Here is a 27,111-nt window from a genome sequence, read left to right on the forward strand (position 1 = left end):
GCTCCCCCATTGACACATCTTACATTATAGTTACATATATTGAAGTATAAATCTCAAAGTAGTTGTCCAATGACTTGGGGTTTTTTGTATTTGACAAAGAACATAATTATCTACAAAATGACACCAAACTTTCCACAATAGGTACTACATGTATATACTTTTAGAATTTAAACCAAACTTGAAGTGTGAAGAAAGCATTTTCATGTTACGGCTCCTCCATTTGTGGGTGACCTATTTGTGACATGCGACCCTAAGCCTTTTTAGAGCGTTTAGTGCCAAAAATTGCTTGCCCCCTTGAAGGGAACCTTGCATTTGTGTAACATTATCATGCCAAGCCAGTGTTGCGTGCGTTCGCGTTTACAATCAGGACACATCACATTTGGGTTACATTTTGCCTGGGACATTTTGCCTTTGGCCCGGCATTTGGGCTGACAGCACCATATTGTGCCTTCTTTGATACATGCAGGGTTTGATTTAACTGGTGTTGTGGAGCAAAATGCTCCCCATTTTGGACAACCAGTGTTTTTCAAGCGTGACTCATGACAATAGTATTTCATGATTCGTACCCACAAGCTCCTCATTCACTTGCTTGATATGATTGTCCTCTTACACTGACGGTCCCTATACATTTTTTTGTTTCTCTCTGTATTTATAGGATAAACATGAGTTCATCTGGAAGTAGTAAAGGAGGGGGAACATCTACTAAGACAAAGCTCATCCTTCCTGAAGGCTGGGTCATCAAAGAATCACGCAAACACAAAGGCAAATGTTATTACTTCAATGTGAACACAGGGGAATCAACATGGTTTGTTCCACCACAGGTATGGTACATGTATATGGTATCTATACACCCCCTATGGAAGACATGACCTTAATCTTCCTCACAGGGAGTGTGAATTTCAAATGTGGTTACCTGAATGGGCAACTCCATTTGAAATTACACATCCTGTGTGGAAGATTAAACCCTATTGTTTATAGGGTATGTATTTCAACTGGAATGGCCCAATCTGACAAGATTCTCAATATTAAATCAATATTATAAAGACTTGTAGATATCGCTCACGATGCTCATTACAAAATCTTTCTGGACAAAACTGGGCATTTTGTCAATAAATGAAGGAATACAGCCAATGATAATAAAAAATAATAATGCTCACATACTCATACTGTTGTTGGATTGTATTTGTAATTGGTCTATTTTTAGGTATTTGGAACATATTTATAACTACAAAATGTATAAGCCGTTGAGTGTATGGGGCTCATAAAAATGTTAACATAGTGTAGCAAATGTGTGTGAAACGACTAGTATATAGAGTGGTGAAACGTTACTAAAATGTGGGTGAAGATCTGCAGCTTTTCAGAATTGTAAGCAAGAATAAACAATTCTCAAAATGGATGTTTTGCTGTTTGGTTAACATTTTTCCCATAAAAATATTTCAACTTTGTTATTTTATAAATATATCAGGTGCTGACAGAGAGCCCCAGTTTGACCGGAGACCCTCGAGCTCGTGCAACTCAAGCCACAGGCCTGCAACAATTGTCAAAGGCCTATGCTCAAACGCCCAATTCAAGCAGCAAACAGAGTCAGAAGAGCTCTACATCAGGTGACCGAAAGAATCTTGGTAACACAGCTTCATCAAGGACTTCAAAAAATAGGAGTACTGATGATTATAAGAAGGATGGGCATCAAAATATGCCAGATAAAACTGCTAGAAAACTTGCTCTATTTCAGAGGCACATCTTGCCAACAGGCAAGGTTTCTTCTCCAGTGATAACTGGGAAGCCACCATCACAAGTGACACCACATGCACCTGTTACATCTACAAACTGTCCACCTGTTCTATCTACAAAGCATGCACGTGTTCCTGGTCTTCCATCTACAAAGCATGCACGAGTTCCATCTACAAAGCATGCACCTGTTCCATCTACAAAGCATGCACCTGCTCCATCTACAAAGCTTGCACCTGTTCCATCTACAAAGCATGCACCTGTTACATCTACAAAGCATGCACATGTTCCATCTACAAAGCATGCACCTGTTCCATCTGCAAAGCATGCACCTGTTCCATCTACAAAGCATGCACCTGCTCCATCTACAAAGCATGCACATGTTCCATCTACAAAGCATGCACCTGTTCCATCTGCAAAGCATGCACCTGTTCCATCTACAAAGCATGCACCTGCTCCATCTACAAAGCATGCACATGTTCCATCTACAAACCACGCCAAAGCTGTGAAAAGAAAGATGAAGCAAGAGACTAAACGGACATTTACATTGCAGCCTCGCAAGAAATGCTTTTGCGATGACAAGCATCAATTGCAGTCGCACTTTGAAACTATTGGGGAGCAGTTTGAAGAAACAAGATCAAAGAGAAAACATGAGAAGAAGAGCGGGAAGCCTGCATCTCCCGACCAGGTGCTGGCTGTTGACAAAAGTAATAAACAAGAGGCAACTCAACCACCACCTGCTATTAAACCTAGCCATGCTGTCATTGCTGTGGATAGCAAACAAAGGAAGCATGAGGAATCAACAGGGGATTCAAGTTCATCTTCTGGTAAGATTATAATTTCTTTGCAGTCTGTATGTATCCAACAGATATGAGGCAGAATCAGAGTCTTAGCTAGAAATCAGAAACCACTCATCCAATCTACACCAAAATTTGACCCTGATTTGGCCTTTACATGTCACTTTGAATTGGTCCCAAGTTCATATACATGTACCCTTAAAATCATCTGTTTTAGAGCTACCACATCTGTAAAATCCATTAAATATACCCGTCTAAAATTAGATTTGCCCGTTTTAAAGACGAGCAGACGTATGGCTGGCTAAGACCTTGGGCAGAATGTTGCATCGTGGATGGCTACAGTTAGAATTGTGTACAAAAAGCTGTACAGCACTCAGCACTCAAGCTTTGCATATATTGTACTACTGATGCACACATTTGTCTATTAAAGTTTGGACTTTATGGACTCTTAACAGTTACAAAACCAGAAAAAATTTCCCCGATTGGGCAAAAAAAAAAGGTTGTCTCTCAAACATTTTTTGCAAAATGTTACAATCTTGGAAAAAGTAGGTACTTGGAACACTTGGCACACTGTCGAAATTCCATGCAGAATTTCTTATGATCACGGAAATGATGTATATTGTGTTTGTGAACAAACATGACATCTTCAACGATGATTTACCCTTCCCCACTCTCCATCAATCAATGTTGGAACACATTGGGAAACCGCTGAAGGCATCGGCAATTCTCAACATTGCACAGGGGAGAGGGTGTGACAGTTTTCCATTCTTTGCACACAAATACTCCAAGAAGATTGTCGGTAGCTATATGTTTTTTTTTTTTCTTCTTTAAAAAAAAAAGAAGCTAAGTACGCACACTGGATAATATTTAGAGTGTGTTTTAATCTTTAGCCCAATTTTTTCATAATTGGCTCAAAATAAGCTAAGGTGTCATACAAGTGTAACACACAATTATTTTTCCAGCTCTTTTCTTTTGGTCTCCAACCAGGTTTAAATTACAGTATGCACATATAGCGTTCATAATACACTAAAAGAAAGATAAGTTATAGACCATTTACTTCACAAATTTAATTTTCTAGCCCTTGCGTACGTTATATTTGACAGACACAATTTTGATGATTTTCTGCAATCAAATAAAAATTTATAAAGTATTACATAAGGTATTTTGTGGTTATTTAGGTGTAGGACCTACAGCAACTGATTGTGGAAAAAATGTGTCCAAATATTACAATAAGGAGGATAAATTGTTATAAATAAAATATGTGTGTCTGTCAAGCCATAACATACAAGATGTCTGTCAAATGTAACATACAGAATAATAATTTGGCAAAAACAGTAGTTCAAGATGGGAAATTGAATAAAGATCACATGCAGTTTATAAATCACATGTTTTAAAACACTTTTATAAACTCTAAACTATCATCATAATGTGAACATCAAGTGATTTTTAATTTTTTTTAACATATTGCGTATGTTACTTTTGACAGACACATACAAATCTTATGTATGTTACTTGCATACAAATGTTTGACAGACAACACTTAACAATGGATTGTGTCATCAAAAAGCTTCTCCTCACAAAGTGATAGTGCCACAAAGCTAGGTGGAGCTAAATGCTATGTCATGTAGCATAATTAGCTGTATCACCCTAGTTTAGCAGGAATTACAGCACCGTCTTGCGTATGTTACTATTTGACAGACATTTCAAGAAAAATTTTAAAATTGTTATATGTTCAAAAAAGATGGCAGCCACTTACAAATTGATTATAATTTGGAGAAATGAAGTTATTTACAATAGATTTACCCTTTAGTTTATGCTTCAGGTCTTTGTTTATAAAAAACTGAGGGACTTCAAAATCAATCAAAAGTTTGACAGACAATAGTAACATATCATTAAAGGCAAACTTTTAAATCCTTTTTTGATCTGTTAACTTATAATTCATAATGCCTCTTTCTGTTTTTTTGATTGGTTTACTGCACCATTTTGGGAAACAGGTCACATGAATTTCTATAAGGATCCATAAAAGAAATTAAAAGCTGTTGAAAAAAGGCGTCTCTTGGCATGTTACAAATAAAAGTGTAAAAATAGGCATTTTACAGCTATTTTTATTATTTTTATTATTTAGAGTGAAAGGATTTTACTTAAATTGTGTATGCTATGTCTTTACTACCTAAACTTGCCACTAAACTAGCAAATATTCCATTTCTATAATTATTATTTTTTTAAAAAGATGTCAAAATATATGGCTATAATATGACACCTTAGCATATTTTGAGCCAATTATAAAGCCTGTAAAAAAAGCCCAGTGCATAGGGCTACTTGCTAGGATGGCTTCACATAATTTTTTATGATTAAATTTTGTGTGGAATTATATTTTTTCAATAGAAAAAGGTGCATCATCCGAATTAAAGAAAGAATTAGAGAGCTTGCAATTTCCAAACGTACATTTTAAATTTGCATTTATTCAAAATCCTGTCACATGAGTGATTTTGAATAGATGCACTGGCGTTTGAAACATACGTTTGGAAATCACAAGCTCTCTATATGTCAAAGAAAGTTTTTAAGTGCTCATATTGGAACACCCTACCACGTTTTCACACAGAAAGAAGGCAGGATTCCCCTCGCTAAGCGTGCGCCTCAGGAAAGCTCGGTCATAAAACGGATGGATTATATGCATCAGTGATACACCCTGCCCAGCATTTTAACAAAAGAAGGCTAGCACAGGAGAGCTGCAGGATGGCGCACACCTTCCTGTGTAAGGGAATTTCAATATGAGCCCTAATACAAGTGCTCAAATTGCTATTGTCAAGATTCTCTAGTCAATCTTTTAGATGCAGGGCCTAGATTTCGACAATAATCACAGAATCAATTCTCATAAGATTCGGTTGCGAGAATCAACTTCTCTCATTGTATCATACGGTAAGTGCAGTGACTATGATGGATTTTGATTTTTGCAAACCAAGACGAAATCTAGGCCCTCAGATGAAAGAAGTAAAGTTACTTTAATAGGAAACTGTGTAATTTGTATTTGACCCACAGTTGTACAACCAAAGCGACAGGTATCACTGATGAGTCTCTTCTGTGATGAGGAAGATGATACAACCTTAGATGATAGCTGCGTTCCCATGGATGTTGAGATGGAGGATGTTGAAGCACATGAGGTTCATGATCAAGTAAGTTTAAAATCTTTGGTACACAGGACTTTTTTTACCTTAGAGTAGGGATGTAAGGTTAATGTTGGTTTTAAGAGTAATATATATGGTCATTTTCACGGTAAAGGGTGTAACTTTGGATTTTTAACATTTTAATCCGTAGTGTTCTAATAAAGCCACAGAATTCCATGATTTTTGGCCACATAAGTCATCTAGTTAGCAGCTACCTTGGGTAGCATAATCAGCTTTGGGAGTTACTGCGTTCAGTTTTAGCAGGCTTAAATGTACTTAATATTGCCATTTTGAAAAACTATAAAAAACAGTAACATTTTTGTAAAACCCTGTGTTTTCTTCAGTTAGTTCATGGATAATTTTTCTTATCCTGAAAGTACAGTCATATGTTCAGTAAACACTGCCAAATTAGATTTAATTGTGAACAGCCCTGTATTTTTGAGAACTGGACTTGATATTTGTTGTTTGGAGGCTTCATTTTCCGTTAACAATTGTTAACAAACTTTGTGGGTGTAGCTTTGGTTCATAATTCTTGGTTATTTCTTCACTTCTTCTTGATTCATAACAGTTGATATCTTAACTTGAAATGGGTAACAAAAATTAGTCAATTTGCAAGCTTTTAAAATTTTTATAAAATCTTGACTTCAAAGAGCCGTTTTTCCGTTAACTTTTTTGAAGCCTCCGAAACAAACTGTTCAGCAAGCTTGTGCAAATATAAATAAAAGAGCTCATGCAATCTATTTATCAAAATGTAGCAAAGTAGATCCTCAAGTCACATGTTTTTAAATCGTGGAGATATATATCACCGTTTGAAAATGGGACCCAATACAAACTTTCCGTTAACAATTGAAGCCTCCGAAACAAATGAAGCCTCCGAAACAACAATAAGATTAATTATCATCTATGCATATCTAAATTGGTGTGTTTCATACTGATATCTGCATTGTAATTATTACTTGATATGTGCAGAATGTCATAAATTAAAAAAAAATTTGACATTATGGTTAATGTTTGAAAAATATACTGATACCAAAAAAAGCCTGTTTCGGAGGCTTCACATGCAAAAAACACCATACTTAACAAATGGGTGAAAAAATTAACATGTGATAAATCTACAATATCTGCCGCATAGAATCATTGATTCAATACACACAAGAAAATAACAGCTTAGATGATCCCAACACTGTTGTTTTCAAAAAACTACTTCTGCAATGTTTAACAATTGTTAACATGAAGCCTCCGAAACAAAAAAAAAATGACTTGCTGTGATAATTTAATTTTTGTCACAACTGAAATTCAATACTTAGAAGCAAAGCATGAAAATTGGTAATTGTGATATTTTTTACCTATTTTTTATGTCAACTTGTAGTAGTTAGCCAAATATTTTACTTTTATGATCACCTGTGTTGTTAACTGAAGCCTCCGAAACACAAATCGCTTGAATTGCCATTTCTAAAAAATAACTCCAATTTCTGTGAAACTTGGCTGGGAGGTTCCTTTCATCAAGTAGTATTTGTACATGAAGTTAGACATTCAAATTATTTTAGGAACCCAATTAAAACTTAAAAAATATGTTTAAGGTTTGGAAATTTCCATTGTAAATGACACTTGATGTTAAAATTTTCAAAACTGCAATTACAAACATAGCAAAACATGGTATAAAATTTAACTTATATCTGTTGACTTACTTTGGAATGGGATTTCACATGTATTCCAGCTTTCATGTCATAATTTTCTGAGGTTATGTAAAATACATTTTTTTCTTAGATTTTAACCAAAATGTTATGGAAATGTCAAATTTTTTATTAGAAATCAAAAGGTTTAAGCCTTGAAACATTATTTTACTGGAATTTAAGTTGCTTCTATGCATGATTTCAGTAAACAGAAACATATTTAAGTGGTTTGAAATTTTGACCCTAAAATCAAAAGTTACACCCTTTACTGTGAAAATGACCATATGGTGTGATCAAGCAAAATCAGTCTGAAGTCGGGCATATTCAATTTTTACATGCTTTTGTATTATAAAGCATTTGCAAAGCTACATTTTGCAGAAAACCCCACTGAAATAAATATTTCACCTTTTTCATCTCAAGACATATTATTAAGTAAAATAATTTCCTGAGTGTAATAAGGCCAGATGTTGTAGTTATACATGTATGCATACGGCATGGGTTTTGATTGCTCACTAGTGCACTTACCTGAAATATGTCATATCAAATTTGACACATTGGCCTCAAGTTCAAAATCCATACTTAACTGTTCAATGTGTATAGAAACTTATCCATGTTTTTTGTATGATTCTTTTCAAGTTACTCCAAATCCGAGATAAGATTGGCAGTGCCACAACAACACAACCGGTAAGAATTATTCTTTTATTTCAGTGGTAAACAATATTCTGAAGTTACAACTAACTGTATCAAAGAAAGTGGTGAAGAGAGCAAGGGGTCCATATTTGTGAACCTGTATTCATTCCGTTGCAGTAGTATTTTTCTTGTTTCCAACCTTGAATAACAAGTAATTAGGCCCTTAGTAACTTTTTTTTTCAAAATTTTGTGTTTTTGGGGTACTTTGACCCGTGAATTTTGACCCGGGTAGGCCAAGAACGGGCGGAAACTTGGGTATCCGGGAATTGGTGAGAGCCTTGCTGATTACCATACACATATTAATTCGATAAATGAAAGGAAATTAATTGCGATTAAATCAATTTCAATTATGACATCTTCTAGTATTACTATTATTAATGATAGATTGTATGTTGGATTTGCTTAAATTATTCATTTAATTTTTGCAATCAGTTGCATAAATTTTATCATGAGTAGATAAGTAATGTCAGCATTCAACAATTTTATGTTTATAGTGTATTCTTTCCCTCCATAGGATTCCAAAATTCTTCCAGAGACATCTCAAACACCAGCCTCAAGTGATCAGAAGGTAAGCTTTTAGATTAAATTTGTGTGTCTAATAATTGAATACCTGAGTGGAAGAAGGGCCCAACTCCAATTTTTACAAAAATGAGTTAGACCCAGCATTTTATTGCCAGCAGATTGTTCTTCCTTGTGTGTGAAGGATGAGCCAAAATCAACTCTCCAAATAGTCTTTCAAGTACACTTAATCATGGTTTTCATGGAAGAAAGGCCCAACTCCATGGAGTTGAGTCCTTCTTCCACAAATATTGGGTTAAACAGGAATTTTGTTCATCCATGAAATCTGCTTTTAACTATACAATAAACTTTCTTGACATGCTTCTACTTGTGCAATTAATGGATAATTACCAAATTTCTATTCTATTTATAACACATGTGCTTACGAAACTGGCACTTGAAGTATATTAGTGGAAGAAGGGCCCAACTCCAGTTCGCATTAAGACCTGTATCGTTGCCATGGAAACATCATATTTAATTTTGAATGTATGTAATATTGTATATTCATGTATTAAAGGTCCACTGAAGATGAAAACATTCTGCCTATAAAACTTTTCCAAATATGAAGTTTTTCCTTAATATCTCAAAAACAGTTTTGATGGAGTTGGGCCCTTCTTCCACTCAGGTATTCAATCCAACTGAAACACAACACAAATATACCCAAGATGTATTATTATACTCTGTGAAAAACCAAGTTTGTAGTATTATATTATGTGAGTATGCAACATTATAGTCGAAACAGTTGGTCGGTAATGCTTCTTGTTCCTTGCCCAGCAGGTGCGGAGATACACTTGGGTCCTGATGGAACCAGGTTCAACCATTTTGCTCAAGCCAGGCAAAAAATATCTATAAGCATACTGGCCTATTTGAAAGAAAAAAAAAGCAGAATTGAAGATAAAGAACAGGGAAAAGAAGGTCACTCCCAACAAATCATGTAAACAATTGGGCTATTCCATTTAATACTCCCATGTGGCAGATATTTCCAAAATATTCCACAGGGGTAGTGTGGATTTTAAATGGAATATAGCCTGTCAGCATTTGGGTCAAGAGAGAGGACATTCTTAATCCAATCTCAACTGCCACAGAGGCTTATAGCGCACACATCATGTTTGATGATGCTTCAAAAACTCAGGCCAAATCAGATATTCAGTGGTGGTCATAATGCTTTAAATACATGTACCTCAAGCATGTCGATTACCAGTCCCCAACATGTGTTTTGAATCAGCAGCCATCTTAGTGGGTCTGCTAACTCTGTAATACCTTATTACAATTAGCATTTTATAGCACAGTTGAGACATCTATGGTTCTTCCTAATTACATGTAGGCTTGTTGTTTTTTTCCTCCTCCAGGATGGCTTGTTCATCATCCTTGATACCAATGTTCTCATCTCTCATCTGACATTCTTGGAAGAGCTAAGAGATCAAAGTATAAAAGGCAAGTATAATAGTATGATTCAAAAGTTGTGACCTGTATTATAAATCAAAGGTATAGGAGACAAACCTGTGTTGACAGGCCGAAGTGCCTATTTCTCTTTCAAAGCGATTGGCCTAGACGTCTCCATATAATGTTGCTGCAGGTGATCACTACACCCCCTCTACAGCGAGTCTGTTATGGTTACTTTTCCGGCATTGAATATAAAGCTGGTACTCATTTATACACCTGGTTGAGAGGCAATGGGGATGAAGAACCTTGCCTAAGTGCACACATGGTTGACACTGCAGGGGTTCGAACCACAATCTCAAGCTACCTGAACTCGCAATTATTAGACAAGTGTTGGGCATGGTGGTGCAAACGGTCAATCAGTCTCCCGCAGTCTAAGGTGGTACCTTCACTAGTTGCGCTATGCCAATCGTGGTCATATCGCGAACTAGTATTTTTATTTTTAACTTTTTGGTTATGACAATATTTTCTCAGTCTGATACAGGGTTTCCGAAACTTTTTTGGAACATACCCTGTCTGTTGAATGTTGGATTATTTGTAACACACATGCCAAAATTGTTTTCTATGTCCCATCTTTTACCTGGGAAGTTTTACAACCCCTCATATGTCACCTTATATTAACACTAGCCGGACCCGCCCATTGGAATACTTGAGTCAATGATAGCCCTGAGAAGAAGAGCTAAGAATGAATAGAATGCCAGAGGGTATACTTCAGGCACAAGGACGTACCTTACGAGAAGGGGGAGCTTTGTCGCTGAGGTTTAAGTGTGTTATAGTGTCATAAACCAGATGAGGAAGTCCTCATTTGGTCTATGCACTAGCACGCTCGCCTTTTCACCACAAGGTCATCTGCAAGATAGCGAATGATACTTCAATAAATATATACGGATGGTGGCTGGACAGTCTGGGACAATATGCTGCATCAAGTAAGAGCAACATGGTTCCTGATTGGTGTGAATACTCAAGCCATACATAACAAGCCATACACAGATCTTACGTACTGTGTGGCCAGTGTATTTGGTGTTGGTGTTTTTGTTTACTGTATACAACCTCTTTCTGACTTAATTTCCAGCGATTTCAGATCGGCTGCTGGAAAAGGTTGCAGGTTTTTCAAAACATTTTTTAATTATTTTCCCAGACAAACAACCAATAATATAAAGCTCACAGTAAATCATAGTGCTTTTACTTGGTTTAATTTCAGGTTTTGGTAAACCAATCCTAGTAGTACCTTGGGTTGTTCTTCAGGAGCTAGATGGTCTCAAGGTGAGTTGTCCATGTGTATAAAGTAGGTTGTTGACATCGTCACTGGGCGGGAAAAACCTCATATGTGACATGATCAAGGAGAATTAGTCACATGTCGACCCTGGTCAAAAAGGAGGTTTACATGTGTTTCTAAAGTGAACATTTAGTGCTTTCAGAAACTGAAAACCCCATGTTGATACGACTTTCCTTTGCGAAGTTACGTCAATTTATCAATCGCTGAAAACAATGCAAAACAAAAGAATTTGAACACTTTCTTTGCCAATATCTCAAAATCAATATAGTGACATGCGACTCATTTCCCTTGATCGTGTCACATACTTTTTGCCCTTGAACATGGATAAAGCCTTGTTGGTGTAGACTTTATATTGAAGAGGTTGATTCATCCATGTTCAAGGGCCAAAAGTACATGCAGAACACACTTCATATTTACTTTTGGCCCTTGAAAATGGATAAAGCCTTGTAGGTGTAGACTTTATATTGAATGGTTTGCTTCATCCATGTTCAAGGGCAAAAAGAGGTTTTTCCCGCCCAGTGACGACATGCATTATGTCGACATAATGTTGACATAACTAATATTCTGACATGTTGACAAAATTTTAAAGATGTCAAAAAAAAAAGTTAGTTAACTTGGAAACTGCACTTTGCATTGTGTGTACTGATGTGTATGATACACATATAAAATATGCCCACCATGTGCGGTTGGTATTTTATCTAATGCAAAAAATGAAGTGACATCTATTGAATTTGATATCCAGTTGCGACCTATAGCAGACCTCGAACTGAGGAGGGTGCTCATTTGCAGGTATATCCATGTTTTATGTGAAAAGGCCTGTGTGTGTGTGGGGGGGGGGGGTGTCCTTGTTTGCTGGCAAAGAAACATTGACACACTGCATGCAAACACTGCTACCCTATTTCCCATCAAACAGAACCAGGCATGTACTGAACTTTATGCAAATGCGCACATGTTTTTCTTAATTTCTGTTCCTAACTGGGAACGTTGACCCATTTTATTCAAATTATACACATTTTTTTCTGGATTTTGACCTATCAACTGGGGACTAATTTTATATCAACAAATTGAAGAAGCATTCTCAAATGCATTTTTAGGCTGTTTGCATTTAATTGTACATCTTGGCTAAATGGGACAGTCCCCAGTTGCAGTAACATCTCCGGTTGGAATGTAATAAAGTTTCATATTAATGTCTGCATTTGCTGGCAAACATGCATATACCTTACTGTATTCTAGGGCATGTACGAGGTTCCTAAACCTTGGTATACTGGTTTCACCTCATGTGACTTGTATTCTCTTTGTCTTGTTCTTTATAGACTGATCATTCTTGGAAAGGAAAGTCCAAATCTAAAGTAAGTATGTGAGAACATGGCAGTCTTGGGCAATAATTAAATTTTCAAATATATATATTTTTTTTATTGAGCAACTGATTGTTTGAAAACAAAATCTAATTTTGCCCGCGATATGCCCATGCGCCACCTATTTCCTGGAACACCAACAATAGCCACCGTGAAATTTGGAGTGAAACAGCACAGTTTTTTCAGTCATTTTCCAGATGTACATGCATGCCATTACTGGGCCTTGCATGGTAACTTGTGCCATATTATTTTCCTCTGTTTACGGTTCTGAAATGTAACCACTTTTCATCGAAATAGAAAATTTGTTCACTTTAAGTGACTTTTCAATTTTGTCATGGTACCCTCATAAGAGAATGCTATAAAATTAGACTTCAACACTACTTGTTTGTTAATTATTTCGTTTACCGGGAGCGCTTTTGAGGAACTTCATCATCATCGGCCGATGTTGTTAGCTCTGATGTTTTTCTTTAAAATGGCTGGAGAGCAACCTTATCAGATGACGTCACCTATTTTTATTACCACTATGTATTAGTTTATGTCATTATTTACATTCTATATTAATGTAGACATTAGAATTGATTTGAACACAGCAGCACATGATCATATTTCACAGGACAAAATGTGGGTGGGGCAAAAATTGTGATCAAACCAATATAAAGATGTGCAATATACGTGGGCGTTCCTAATTCTCATAATATGGTTTTTTTTAAATGTATGTGATGTACCTTATTGACACTATGTTTTGCTCACTTTGTTTACAGGTAGCAAAGCAGGCAATAGCAGCAGGCAATTTTGTTTATACCTGCATCAAAAGCCATCATCCAAGAGTGCAGGGTCAGGCACCACAGGTAAAGTCAGATCTATGTCTCAATAATCATTTTAAACAAGCATTTTTTCTTATTGAATGTTATAACCTAGCAGTACATCAGAAATGCATTTACTGGAAGAGTGAATTATATACAGCCTCCTTTCCCAAACTAACCTCCCCTCTCTTGAGGCCAGTCGCAACTCCTTTACGGTGCACCATGTGTTCAAAATTCTTGCCGGCCTTTCATCTGCTCCTAATGTATTCAATTCATACCTCATTCACGTTCCAACTCAAGATGTAACCATTCCTGAGCTCTCTAGCCACCTTTCAGCCGCCTCACACTTTGTCAAAGAAGTTTCTTCCACCTAGGTCCTATGTTATGGAATGAGCTACCAGAAAATGTTGTCTGTTGTCCCACCTTGTCTGCTTTCAAGGCTGCAGTTAAAGCACTCCAATAGTTGTCTTTTTTATCTTGTTTTTGCTTTTCAGTTTATTTTTGTTCGCTTTGTATGTAGGGCTTCCCTTTAATTTAGTGTTCTTTGAGCACTATTGGGTATTGCCTGTGCTTTTTGCCTAATGTAATAAATAAATATACTGTGGACTATTTGTACTATATTTATAGACCCAAAGTTTGGGTGAAATTTTGTATTCTTTTCTTGTTTTTTGCAAAATGATGACCCCCATAAAGTGAGTAAAACAAAATGTTGTCAAAGAAAAGTTAAGTTTAATACAGTAGAATTAGCACAGCATTTTATTGAATGTACATTTGAAATGGCATTGGACAAAAATTTATTTGATTTTTTGACATGTTTGGCATTTCTCGCTTTTCTGTGTTCTCAGACCTGCAATTTTTCTCTGTTTCTGTGTATTTCCATGTCCTAATAGGCTTGATATTTCAGAAAGAAGGTCCAAATTGGTCTCCATTCTTGAAAATGCTTCTTCTTCAGGGGGGGGGGCTTGTCCGACCCCCACTGGGCTGGTGCCCCTTGGGTGCTGCCACCAGACTAGTGCCCCAGACCCTTGCAATATTTACAGCATTTTTCCTAGTTTTCAGTCTTTGTTCTACTAGTTGATTTTTCACCCTAATAGGTAGAATCTTGTCTATAATCATGTTATTGGTAGGCTGATATGAAATATGTGACACGATCTGGTCCATGGAGACCAAAGGCAGCAAATTAAAATTGAGATAAAGGCAAGCATATGGATTGAAAAACAGTAAAATACATAAGAAAATACTCATCACATCAGTATACTAGACCGTTGGTGCTTTCAGTACATGATAGCCCAATGTGTGTATAAGGTATTCATTATTCTAGCTCAATTTTCAATAATGCCTCCTTTGGCCCCCATGGAGCAGATCCCGTTCACATATATTGAAATATGAAGCCTCTCAAAATATTATGCCTTTAATTTCCAGTCTGCGCTGACATCAGGGGAGATTACAGTGGAATGCAATGATGACAGAGTACTGCAGTGTTGTTTACAATACCAGAAAATGGGTAAGATACAAATACAAATTACAAATACAATATTATTTTGAGGGGAAATAGTGAAAACTACTGGTCTCAAAGTGTTGACCGATTTTGACTATTTCACGACACACCAGTGGAGGGAAGTACAGGCTAGTGTATTAAAAATCAGCTAATACCGAGGGACCAGTAGTTTTTACTACTTTCCCGAAAATTAACACCTTGTATTTCTTTTATTCAGGTGAAGGAATGACAACTGTACTGTTCAGCAATGATGTAAATCTATGCACCAAAGCTATGGTCAGTAGAGTCAGTGCCTTCACAAAACAGGTCAGTTACAGAAAAAGTGTTTTATTGTTGTGTAAATTTCTGAATGAAATGCAGTTTTATATTGTTTTAAGTTGGAAATGTTCATGAACCACCAAATATTAATCTGTCACCAAATATAATCTGTCTTTTCCCTGTTGTGTATAATCCGTCACCTCTTTTTCCCGTTGTGTATGCCTCAAGTATTATCCATGGTGTGTGTACAGGGTTGTATAGCTACAGTGGGCGGTGGTGGGGGGCAGAGCCCACTTGGCTGCAATTTTAGCGCTGGAGCCCACCACTCAAGAGGTCAAATTTGCACAAATTTATTGAATTAGGTCAATTAGATCAATTTTGACAACAAAATGTCAAATATGCAAGATTTTCATCAAATGCCACCCAGCACTAAAAATATCCTAGCTACAAACCTGTGTGTGTATAAAATTTGTACATGAGTGCAATTCACAGAGATATGTATAATAGTTGAGGCACAACTTTTGAATTTTGTTCTCTTTCATGTGCACTGCATGATAACCATAGCAATCAATTTACATGGTACAACAATTTTGATATGCACAAATGAAATTTGGCAAAAGTGGTTCAACTCATTTTCTAGACACTCTGGTCAAATCAGTCATAACTTTGGTAGCTTATTAATGTATTGTAGGAAATAATATGTCATTGCCCTTTTTAGTTGGTAGTTTTAAACAACAGTGCAATTGTATAAAATTGTTTCTGTTCCAGTCTAGTAAAATATCTTGCTAATGAATTCCATGTTTGTTTGCTTTTCACCATACCCACAGGATCTAGTGTTAGGATTGAATAGATTAGGTACAACAAAACAAAGCAAATCAACAATCAGTACTAAGGCAACTGTAGATAGTATATCATCAAGAATGGACCAACCTATTAAAGTGCAATCTGTAACACAAGCTAAGCAACCAACCAAAGATGCTAAACCAAAACCAATAGTGCCTGCTGTTATAAAGCCAACAGAACATGAAGAGCATGATTTTGTAAGTATTGAGAACTAAAATTGAGCTTGCTTGTTTGGCTGAAAAGTACAACTTTAGTTATAATTTAGTCTTGCGGTACAAGTTACACTCTATCAGCAAGAGCTAGAGCACCATGGTGTATATATAGCGGTGCATGCTTTGACTCAAAATGGGAAGATTGCAGGTTTGAACCCTGGTGGCGCCATTGTGTTGTGCATGTAGAAAAGACTAACTGTATTAACTCTCTCCACCCAGATGTACCAATAGGTACCAGCATATAGTGCTGGGAAGGTAAAGCAGACTCGTTGGGTGGGAGTAGTGACAACCCCCCCTCACCCACAAGATGATTATAATAGACCTTTTTCAGTAGCTGATCGGAAATCTTCGGAAATTACGTCAGAAAGATGCTGTGTGACAACTTGAAACATATTTAACCAATCAATTTATGGTATTTAAATGCGTACTATTATTAGATCATGCTGCGTCAAGTAGAGCAATGTGATTGGTGTGAACAATCATATCATGCCACACATACGCTCTGACACCAGTGTGTGATTGGTTGTTTTTGATTACTGTGGTCGTGTATGATTGTTGTTTTTCGCAAAAAGCCCTACTGAAAAGGTCTATACAGAGGAGGCTGGCCCAAACGCCAAGGTAAAAGAGATTGGCACTGCGCTACATGAGCATTGCTCCTGCACAACCTTTTACCTTGCCTTTTACCTACATGTATCAGCAAGTCCTAATGAGGCATTAATGGCAATGCTTTGTTTAACAAACAATTGAACCATATCTGTCCTTTCTGTTCGATCCTATCTAGGCTGATGACATTTTGTGTGAAATGAAAAAGTCTTTGACGCAGGGACTGTCTGCAGCCTTGGAGAGGGAAATGAAAAGTGCATTTGATGAGCAGTGGTAAATAAGGTGTATTGTAAATGAGATTACAAGAATCAATACAATGATTAATAAAAGTTCATATCTACTGGATTTTAGAATGAATTTAGCGACAAACAAGTCATCTTGTTTGCTTGTATGACATATTCATTTGCGTTGTGGTATCACTAGTCCTGGCAGGAAAAACGTCATGTGCATTTGACCTTTTAAATCAGAACTTGTGAAAGTGCAACCCATTTCAAAACCAGTTATAATCAAATGTGCTATAAATTGAGTATAAATATCTTAATTTTTGCTTACTAACCCTAACCCTCATTCCTACAAAACCCTATAGACTGGATATCTTCCTTTCAGGGGTTGGCCACTCAGGCAACAGGTAGAGCTTCTAAAACACCGGGGAAGTTAGGGTTAAAGGTTAATGACTAGGTTATGGTTCTGTTGCAGGTCTATTTTTACAGAACAATGAAAAATACAAAACTGCTTCAGAAAAATCATATCACCCATTAGCCTCATACATCAACATTATGACAAAAAGCACATTTGTGGCAGACCTACAGACAAATCAAACTAGCCACTACTGCTTTGGTACACATGAATCCAGGCGTGTAAATGTTTGAAGTTATGTTGTGCACCAATGCATTGACAAATATCAATGCATGACACGCAATTATCAAAGGCCAGTTGTTGGTCCATTTGCAACATGCTTTTTAATTTGCTTATGCATAGTCTGTACCATTCCTTTCCACAGGTTATTCATTGTTGTTAAGAAGCCACCATGGACATTTCAAGACTTACTCCGATGTTATGACAAGTAGGTGTATATAAGTCATTCTTTGTAATTAGGGTAGTTATTAAATTATACTCTGGGGGCTGCATCAACATGAGATGTCTGTTTTAAATTGCCTAAATGTTTGTCGGGATGAGGAAAATAGTGCATATCCGACTATCCATATTTGGTAATAATAGCAAACTTAGTTTTTCAGTGCCTCCATGTTTTTGATATGCATACATGACAAGTCACAACAAAAGGTAGCTCTTGTCTTACTTGAACAAAATCAATAAATATCAGACCATCATAATTGGCGGTCAGTTCAAATCATCCCCAAGTCAACAAGGGTTCAGGAATGTCCTCCCATTGTTAACAGTTGGCTAATATGTGCACCTATACAAATTGCAATGCTTTGTTGTCCACCACTTGAGCAGGGTTTATCTGATGCAAATAAAGCAATATAACAGTCCTATAGATCCTCGCTATTCTATTATCCTCGCCAACAATAGGATTATAGAAAACTTCAACTTTAAAAGGTCTTTGACTGGCACTACCAAAATGAGATATGTGTAGGAACCGACAAGAGGTACCTTTCGTTGCGACTCGTCACGTATGTAATGCATCATGCCAATTTATTTACTACTATACTTAAGCATTATAAGGGTTTGCTTGTGTTATCAGCACAACGCACTACTCAAGCAATGCAAACAAGCACGCATGTCAAATCGAAGTTTGATGGGCACATGGTGAAATATTCTGGAGGTTCGCTATGAGTGATGCAAAAACATGGCGGAGTACGTTCTCTTAGGTTTGACAAGGACATGGTTACAATGTTCTGGTGGAGCCCTAAATTGGCTCCCATTTGGGATAGTAGTATCCAGACTTGCCTAGATTAAACACTTTACTCAATACAAATAAGAAAGACTTATTAGAAGTGGATATAATTGTGATTCTTTATTTTATATATATCAAGGAGCACATTGATGACAAAAGCAAAGGACAATTGATTTTTATTCAAAAGTTAACTTTTTTTCTGGTACTGATATTGTATTACATGCATTCAAAACTCTTATCTTTCTTGAGAATAGAAATTTATCAGTTTACTTTTATCAAATATAGAATTTCATAACCAAATGATTTTACTGAACATGGTGATGTGATTTTGTGTACCTAAAGCTTTCCGTATTATGCAAGTGTGTAGAGTTCCGAACTAAATTTTAAACAAATCACTATTTTCTGTTTGCAGGCACTGGATTGCAATATTTGGGATGTTTCTAAACAAAGTTGATCAAAGTTATTTCAAAGAGATCAAAGAACATTTCACTGCAAGAAAAGGTAAAAAATTACAAGATTGTTTTGATGAGTAAATCACTGGCATTACTTTCAAATGTGGGGGACATATGTGATGCGATCAAGCAAAATCAGTCGGAACTCAGAAATATTGATTTTGAGATATAGCCAAACAAAGGAAATATTTCCTTTTGTTTCTTTTTGTTTTGGAAAATCTTTAATTGCTCATATCTTAGGAACTGGTTGTTCAATTTCAGTGGAGTTTTCTGCAAAATGCAGCTTTGTGAATGCTTTTTACTATCCTATAACAAACTGAAAATTTAATATTTACGAGTTCCGACTCATTTTGCTTGAACGCATCACATATAATCAGCTCTTGTTGATGGTATATAAATTGCTCTTCACAACCTTTCAAAAATCTTTAACCACATATTTTGACCTAAGAAATGTGGGTGGAGGAGGAGGTAGGGGATTCCCGATCCCCCCCCCCCCTCCCCGAAAAAAAAATCCTGGCGCCACCACTGCTGAAGCACCAAAATTGCATGGTACCAGAGTACTTTAGAAGGTGTAATTAAAACTATTCTTGGATTGCTGCATGTACTAATTGATGAGATTAATGCATGTTACAAAGAAATTTACCTCTAAAAGCAAACAAGCATAATATGTTTGAAAATAAAGTGTATCACTGAAGATAAGAGCAAGGAAAAATGATATAAAACAATCCATCTTCACATTTGTACTATTTCTACACTTTTGTGCAGGGTATGGTGGAGTGGCTGTAGAAGAAGTGAGCCACCTGTTGTTCAGTAGTCATGAGTTGATCAAGCATCTACATGGACATGACAAGTAAGTGCACCTTGAAAGCAATGAAGACAAATGTGTTTGATCTATTGATGCTTGGTCGATCCTTATTATTTATGAAATATCAGTTGAATACCTGAGTGGAAGAAGGGCCCAGTTCCATTTAAAAAAAATGAGTGTATCATATTTTTAAAGACTTGTACCATTTACATTGCAACATATATTATTTCACATGTATGTTATAATGTATGTTCATGTACCAGTACTAAAGGTCCCCTCAAGATGAAAACAGTCTGTGTTTTTTGTTAATGTCTTAAAAAAAGTGTTGATGGAGTTGGGCCCTTCTTCCCCTCAGGTATTCAATTATGAGTAGATTATCACACCAGGCTTGTCATGGTGCTTATCATACCAACACCATAATAACATGGAAAATATTTTATTGTAATTTTCATTATTTCAGAACGAATGACATCCTACAACAATCAGCCATTACTCTAGCCTCGCTGCTAGAAAAGTGCAATAAACACACATCCAAACTTGTTGACGGTAGTCAATCTTCAACCTCTGGTACCAGTACTACTACAAGACAACAGAACAATGCAGTACAGAAAATAGAATTTGTACCCAATAGGACTTCATCTCCCTGCAGAACATCAACTTCTAATAAAATGCCCCCACAAATGGTGGGACCTATGACCACAATATCAACTTCAAAAATGCCCTCACAAATGGTGGGATCTACAACCACATCATCAATTTCAAATATGCCCCAACAACTGGTGGGATCTACTGTGACCACCACAATAAGACAAGTAATATCTCAAACAAATCAAAGGACTTTGGAACAGACACAAAGTGATGAGATTAGTGGCAGTGGTGCTGGAGAAAGATTGAGCATGTGCACTGATGATGGAGATGTGGAAATGGTTTCTGAAGAAATTTGTGTGCCATCAGCGTTATCTGACAATGATGCCACAGCGTCTGTTATGCAAGTGTTTCAGGCCGTAGGAGAAACAGTATTTGAAAAGAGGTAATTTATACAAACATACACAATGATGGCACCTTTCCTTTCCTTTCTTATACTTCCTATAGCAGCTCATTTGAGCTAAACTGGAAGTCCTCTGGAACTTAGAGGAAGAGATTATACAGATATCAGAACCGGGGATGGTCCCCCTTCTCTTTTCGAATAGCTCTGACACTTAACGTGCACAGGATTTGACTCTTCCTGTGCACAGGATTTGACTTTTCCTGTACACAGGACCACCAGCTTTATGCACCGGTTGGGGCATGTAGGAATTTCTCCTCCCCCATCCCCCTTATCAAAATAGGAATGCAGCAAAATTTCACCATATGGGACAAAAAAATATGAGGCATTTTTTGCCCTCCCTAAAAATTATCCTGATGCCACTGAGAATGAATTGAGAGCAGTGGTGTATCTGATCCACATCATGAATTGCCTGTAAAATGTCCTCATTTTGACGAACCCATATTGTAATTATAGTAGTCCTCATTTTGACGAACCCATATTGTAATTTGGCTTTCTGCATTAATTTCGCACATGATCAAGGAACTTTCTGTTAGGAAATCTAGTGGATGGACTCTTTGAGGAAAATGCATGGCTACTGCAATTGACAAAATATGACATTGTGTCCTTGACACCTGTCTTTGTAATGTGTTGTTAGCAAATCATAATTATAGTAGGAGTTGGAGATAAAGAAACTAGATCATGTTTGATGATCCTGTCAGTCAAACTCACCACAGCCTGTGATTGGTTAGAAGTACGTAAAAGGTTGATTTATCTGGTGCCAATTCTGCGGATGAAAGGGATGGCAGAAAATGGGGAATGATGTTGGTACTTTTACATGTACACTGATAAAAGCAACTTTTCTATGGCAACGTTGACATGGTGTTTTCTGGGAAGAAAATTTCCTATTAGGCCAAAAAAAAAAAAAAAAGGTTTGTCTCAAAGCTTAAAAAAAAAAGAAATGCAGAATTTTTTTTTATTTAAAAAAAAATTTTTTTTAGTTTTTTCCAGAAAAATTGGGCGAAAATCAGACTTTTTTTCTCAAAATACCATGAAATAAAGTCGGTAATAAAAAAAAAAAAAAAAAATTTCAAACCACTTGTGAGATTTGAGACAAACTTTTTTTCTTTTGGCCTTATTGAGACCTAACTTAACCTTTGAGACAGTTTGTATGTTTGAAGGTGCAAAACTAACCATAAGGCACACTTTTTTTCTGGCACATTCAGATATTTCAATATCATGACAAGTTTGATTGACAGGTGACATCAGTATCTGTAACTCTTAACTTTATTATAGTGTTACATTCTCTAAAATAGATGAGATTTTAAGAGTCGGGACTGAGAAAAGCAGCATGCATATCACTACGGGAAATCCACAAATTGGGTCATAACCCATGGAGACCAAAATAATGTGCCTCCACCCAAAATCAAATGGTAATTGGCATCTTAATCTTGAGCATAGTAAATGTTTTGTGTATGTAGCACATTGGGTGCAATAAAAAGGGCTACATGCAGAACACAGCGTCGTTAGACAGGACAAAATTGTCTGGAGGTTCACTATTTTTGCCATTATGTGTGACACACAAATATGGCAAATTCTGACTTTTTTCATAATATTTTTGGAGACTGGATTAAACTTTGGTGAGAAACTGCATTGGGCTATTCCAGTTGAAGTCCATACACCCTCTATGGAAGACCTGACTTGAATCTTCCACATATGGAGAGTGAATTTCAAATGGAGTCACCCATTTAGGTAACCCCATTTGAAATCATATTTACATGCCAGAAATTCACACTCGCTGTGTGGAAGGTTAAGCTCATGTCTTCCATAGAGGGTGTATGGATTTCAATTGGAATTGCCCATTGTCTATATATCTACTTCCAGTCAGTGGCACTAGCTTTGAAGTTCAGCGTGTGCTGCGTTGGCTGAGCGTTGTTTCTTGTGTGTACATATGCGTTACTTTGATCGCGCACATTAAAGTATACACACACCAAGTAATTTTAAGCTAATACAGAACACGCTGAACTTCAAAGCTACTGCAGCTGACTGGAGGTAGATATATAGAGGCATTACTACACTTTAAAAACTTAAAAAAGCAAATTAAAGTAAAAAAATTCCTGAAATTGACAAGTTTGTTTTCTTTTTTCCCATCACCAGTTCATCATTAATCAGTGCTGCAGCTGAGAATAGCATGTCCAATACAAGTCAATCATCCAGAGACAGATATATTATTGAAAGGAGTCTTCTATTTCTCTGCTATCTTCTACTTCCAATTATCATTGGCATGGCAAAGTAAGATATATAGTTTATATATTACCAGTTTCCCTGCACACCACATTATACCATCCAAACAAGGGAAAAAATAAGCAGGCAATCGGGCTCTATTTGCCCTCCGGTTACTACGAAATAGCTTCGGGTTAGACTTTTGTATAACATGACTGGGAGCTACTTTTAAACAAAAATATATGCATACCAGAATACATGCATAATTGAAGACCGAATTAAAAACTAGTTTGCGTATGATGTTCTGTCAACCAAACAAAAATGCTGTACTGCGCAGGTAAGCAATCAATCACACCATGCCTTTGGTCTGGCGTCAGACGACAACTAGTCTTTAATTCGGTCTTCAATTCCACAAGCCTTTGCGAGTACACCTGAGATGTCGTCATTTGCAATGCGCAGTAATGATGTTCGCTAAACAATGTGTGCATCGGCCTGACGTGTACTGACGTCAAATTATGACATCTTGGGTATACTCCCAAAGGCTTATATTTACCGAAAAGGTCAATTATAGGAGTGTGTTTTAACTCTTGGATGATTACAATATAGCTCCCTGTTCAAACAAAATCCACCTCAACCGAACTCTACTTTTGTGACTAAAGTTAAGTCCAGTTGTTAAAACCCTGCTACATTTCCCTTTGCGTCTCAAGTATTTACAATTTGTAATAGCCTAAACCTTCTGAAGGATTTGCCCTGCTGACTCCAAGCAGGGCTTCTTCCTGGTCATCGTGCCATGATGCTTGGATTTTGTGCTTGAGAATCGCATGTTTGTTATAACCTCCCAAAACCTTGGTATTATTTTGCCACAGTGTACGTGGGTCATAGATAATTGTTTACAATTATCCTGATACAGGGAAATGGGCTATGTCAGTTGAAATCCATACACCCCCTATGGAAGACATAAACTTTATCTTCCAAACAGGAAGTGTGAATTCCAAATGGGGTTACCTGACTCTATTTGAAATTTACTTCCACTGTGTGGGAGATTAAGGTCATGTCTCCCATCAGGGGTGTATGGATTTCAACTGGAATAGCCCAATGTTTATTATTTATTATTATTGTTATAATGTGGACTCGTTCATATTTCCAAATGAAGAAGAGAAGAGAATCTTCAACTTTTAAAGAGTGTGTGCAGCAACTTGTCTTAAAAAGGCAAATTTGTGATCCACAGCCTCATGCCCCACTTTTCTCAAAAAGAAAAGTTGAGATTTTTATACCACTACTGGAAACCTCTGGCTATATAATGTTTATGTACAAAACAATCTTGCAGATTAATTCATTTAGCAAAAATATTGTCAAGTTTGTATTTACATTCTGGTACATTTTGTAGCTTCTGGTAAACAGAACAAAATTGCAACACAGTGGCCTATCAGTATGGAGCAGTGTAATACACAAATCATACAGAACTCACAAACGCAAAATCGGAATCGGATGAAATTTTGGGAATAAGCATTTTTCGTGGATATCTAATGAATAATGTCATAAAAAGAGGATGCTAGGATCACACAACTTGAACTTGAGCGCAAGTCAAGCCTATTTGACTGATTCAAACAGAAAATATCTTGATGAAGTTATTTTGCATCTTCTTGATTTCATGCGCAGGTTGTTACAGTGTAGCATTGGTGATGATAGTGAAAGTTGCTACCATGGTATATGTGATGCACTGGATGTCTTCACTAGAGAATGCAATGTAAGAAAGATCATCTCTACTTTGTTTGTAGTTAGAATAAGGACATTTTGTATAAGATTTATCTATTATCCAATCTATCTATAATGAAGGTTTAAACAAGAAGAAGCAATTTATTAACTTTCGGCAACAAAAATCCTGTTCTATGGGCAAATTAAGGCAAGAGAAAATGTTGCTTTCATTCCGGTAAGGCTATCATTTATGTGTGTATGGAAGTTCTTATTTTCAGTGTGGGAAAGTCCCATGTTTGTGTGTGGCAGGAAGCCCCATTAAGAATGGTCAAATCCATGTACACATATATATATGGGGGTTGGCTGGGTTTTGTGTGGTGGAGGGGTTGGTGCATGTGTGTGGGTGGAGTTAAGAAGTGAGATGACACTTTTACCTGTCTTTTGGTATATCTCTGCCCCCGCTCCCCCAATTCAATGTTGGACCAAGCCATGTTGTCAACAGGCCCGTGAGACCCTCCAACATGGAAAGATGGGGAGTGGGGAAGGGTGAGATATAGGGGGTAGTCTGTACTTCACATAATACTGCATGTATGTTACACTCGCCTCTCTAATTTTGATGGGGCACGCATTTCAATTATTTAGTGCAAGTGTGCCAACTATTAATTTCGCGGATTGTAGCATGTAATTCAAGAAATGGCCCCATACAAGTCCAGGATCTTTAAAGACCACCTGTGAAGTAACACAAACCCAGCTGATCATGGAAAATACATTGTGTATTTGCACATATAACATGTCTCAAAAACCAAAAATTCATCAAAGAAAAATGATCAAAATTATATGAAGTTGTTTGTTTTCTCAAAAACATGTTTCACAAACTTGCATTGTTTCTTTATTCAGGTATTAAATTGTTTGCAAGATAAACTTTTCAGGTTTATTTGAGCATGTATTTGTTTTCTCATCCTTTCCTACAGATCAGTCCTATGGGGAGTGGACTTCAGCCTTCATCATTTCATCAATTCATGTCAACTGAGTCCAACAAACAGACATTAGCCAATGGACTGACACAGTTTGCAGGAAAGTTGCAAGAGCTACAGGAGTACATCAAACATGTAGATAGTGATTTTTATATGAAATGTCAGCAGACTCTGTTGGCACTAGCTAATCATACATTTTGCTAAGGCACCAGAAACAAATTTGTTCAATCTTTGGATCAACCGTTGATGCTGCTTCGATGCTTGTTATTAATGAACTATCAACTAATTAATCAGCATTAACGCTAAATATATATTCGGCGATATCACTACAGGCACAAATAACTTTTTTATAACACTTAACAATAGTAAATTAATTGATTTCATAAATAATAAGGATCGACCAAGCATCGAAAGATCGGACTAATTTGTTTCTATTGCCGAAATGAATAGCAATAAGATATCTGTAAGTGCAATAATATATTAAGTAGTTTAAACTCTCTTATATGGTGCATTTAGGATTGAGTACATGAACTATGAGAGTGCTTCATCCTTTGGAGGGGATATTGAAACTGTTTGTCTCATGTTCAGAGATATACCTGTACATGTAAAGCCACCTTAATTAAATCCCGAGTCTCAAAGCTGTTGCGCACATTAGTAAAATCGTTCGTGTTATCCGCTTTGATTCACTTTTTTTAACAAAAAGGCAAACATTAAACTCAAAATTCCTATTTGATTTCAAGTTTTCAAGAAGTTGGCCAAGTTTTCAACACAGAAAAGAATTATTTTGTAGCAACTTTATTTGTCTACTATTCCAACATTTGCAACATACATTGGATACCTTTCGCACAATATGCTTGTCCCAAAGCATGTGCTGACTCATAAAAAAATTAAAAAAATGAAACAATTAATAAATTGATAAAACCATGTTCCACATTAGGTTTTCAATTTCTCACAAGCTTTGGGACACAGGATTTGATTAAGGTGGACTAATTGCAGTCGGTTTGGAAAATAGTAGCGTGTTGAGTTAACTCCTTGCGAATCTGTCCCAGGTATTTGGAGAGCATTTCAGATTATAAGAGATAAAAATACAAGTTTGTATCTGACAATCATCAACTTCGCACTGCCCGTGATTGGTAAGTGCATAAAAGGAAGTTCGATTCATCAGGTGCCTTCATATAGGAATCA

General features: G+C 36.6%; 2 protein-coding genes across 2 annotated transcripts; both read left to right on the forward strand.

The window, feature by feature from the left end:
• Window positions 1-1,232: 1,232 nt before the first annotated feature.
• LOC140137124 (uncharacterized) lies at window positions 1,233-15,029 on the forward strand. The gene is made up of 10 exons (XM_072158779.1): window positions 1,233-1,250; window positions 1,466-2,555; window positions 5,565-5,698; window positions 7,999-8,046; window positions 8,567-8,620; window positions 9,960-10,044; window positions 11,252-11,313; window positions 12,640-12,675; window positions 13,443-13,529; window positions 14,907-15,029. Exons 1-10 carry the CDS (start codon window positions 1,233-1,235, stop codon window positions 15,027-15,029), a joined length of 1,737 nt encoding a protein of 578 aa, XP_072014880.1.
• A 175-nt stretch (window positions 15,030-15,204) lies between these two features.
• On the forward strand, window positions 15,205-26,341 carry LOC140137599 (uncharacterized). The gene is made up of 10 exons (XM_072159330.1): window positions 15,205-15,288; window positions 16,068-16,280; window positions 17,077-17,171; window positions 17,899-17,961; window positions 19,166-19,254; window positions 19,971-20,055; window positions 20,471-21,040; window positions 23,192-23,326; window positions 24,917-25,004; window positions 25,924-26,341. Exons 1-10 carry the CDS (start codon window positions 15,208-15,210, stop codon window positions 26,128-26,130), a joined length of 1,626 nt encoding a protein of 541 aa, XP_072015431.1. The 5' UTR covers window positions 15,205-15,207; the 3' UTR covers window positions 26,131-26,341.
• Window positions 26,342-27,111: the final 770 nt, after the last annotated feature.

This window comes from Amphiura filiformis, chromosome 17 (assembly GCF_039555335.1).
Source record: "Amphiura filiformis chromosome 17, Afil_fr2py, whole genome shotgun sequence".
In the NCBI taxonomy this organism is placed as follows: domain Eukaryota; kingdom Metazoa; phylum Echinodermata; class Ophiuroidea; order Amphilepidida; family Amphiuridae; genus Amphiura; species Amphiura filiformis.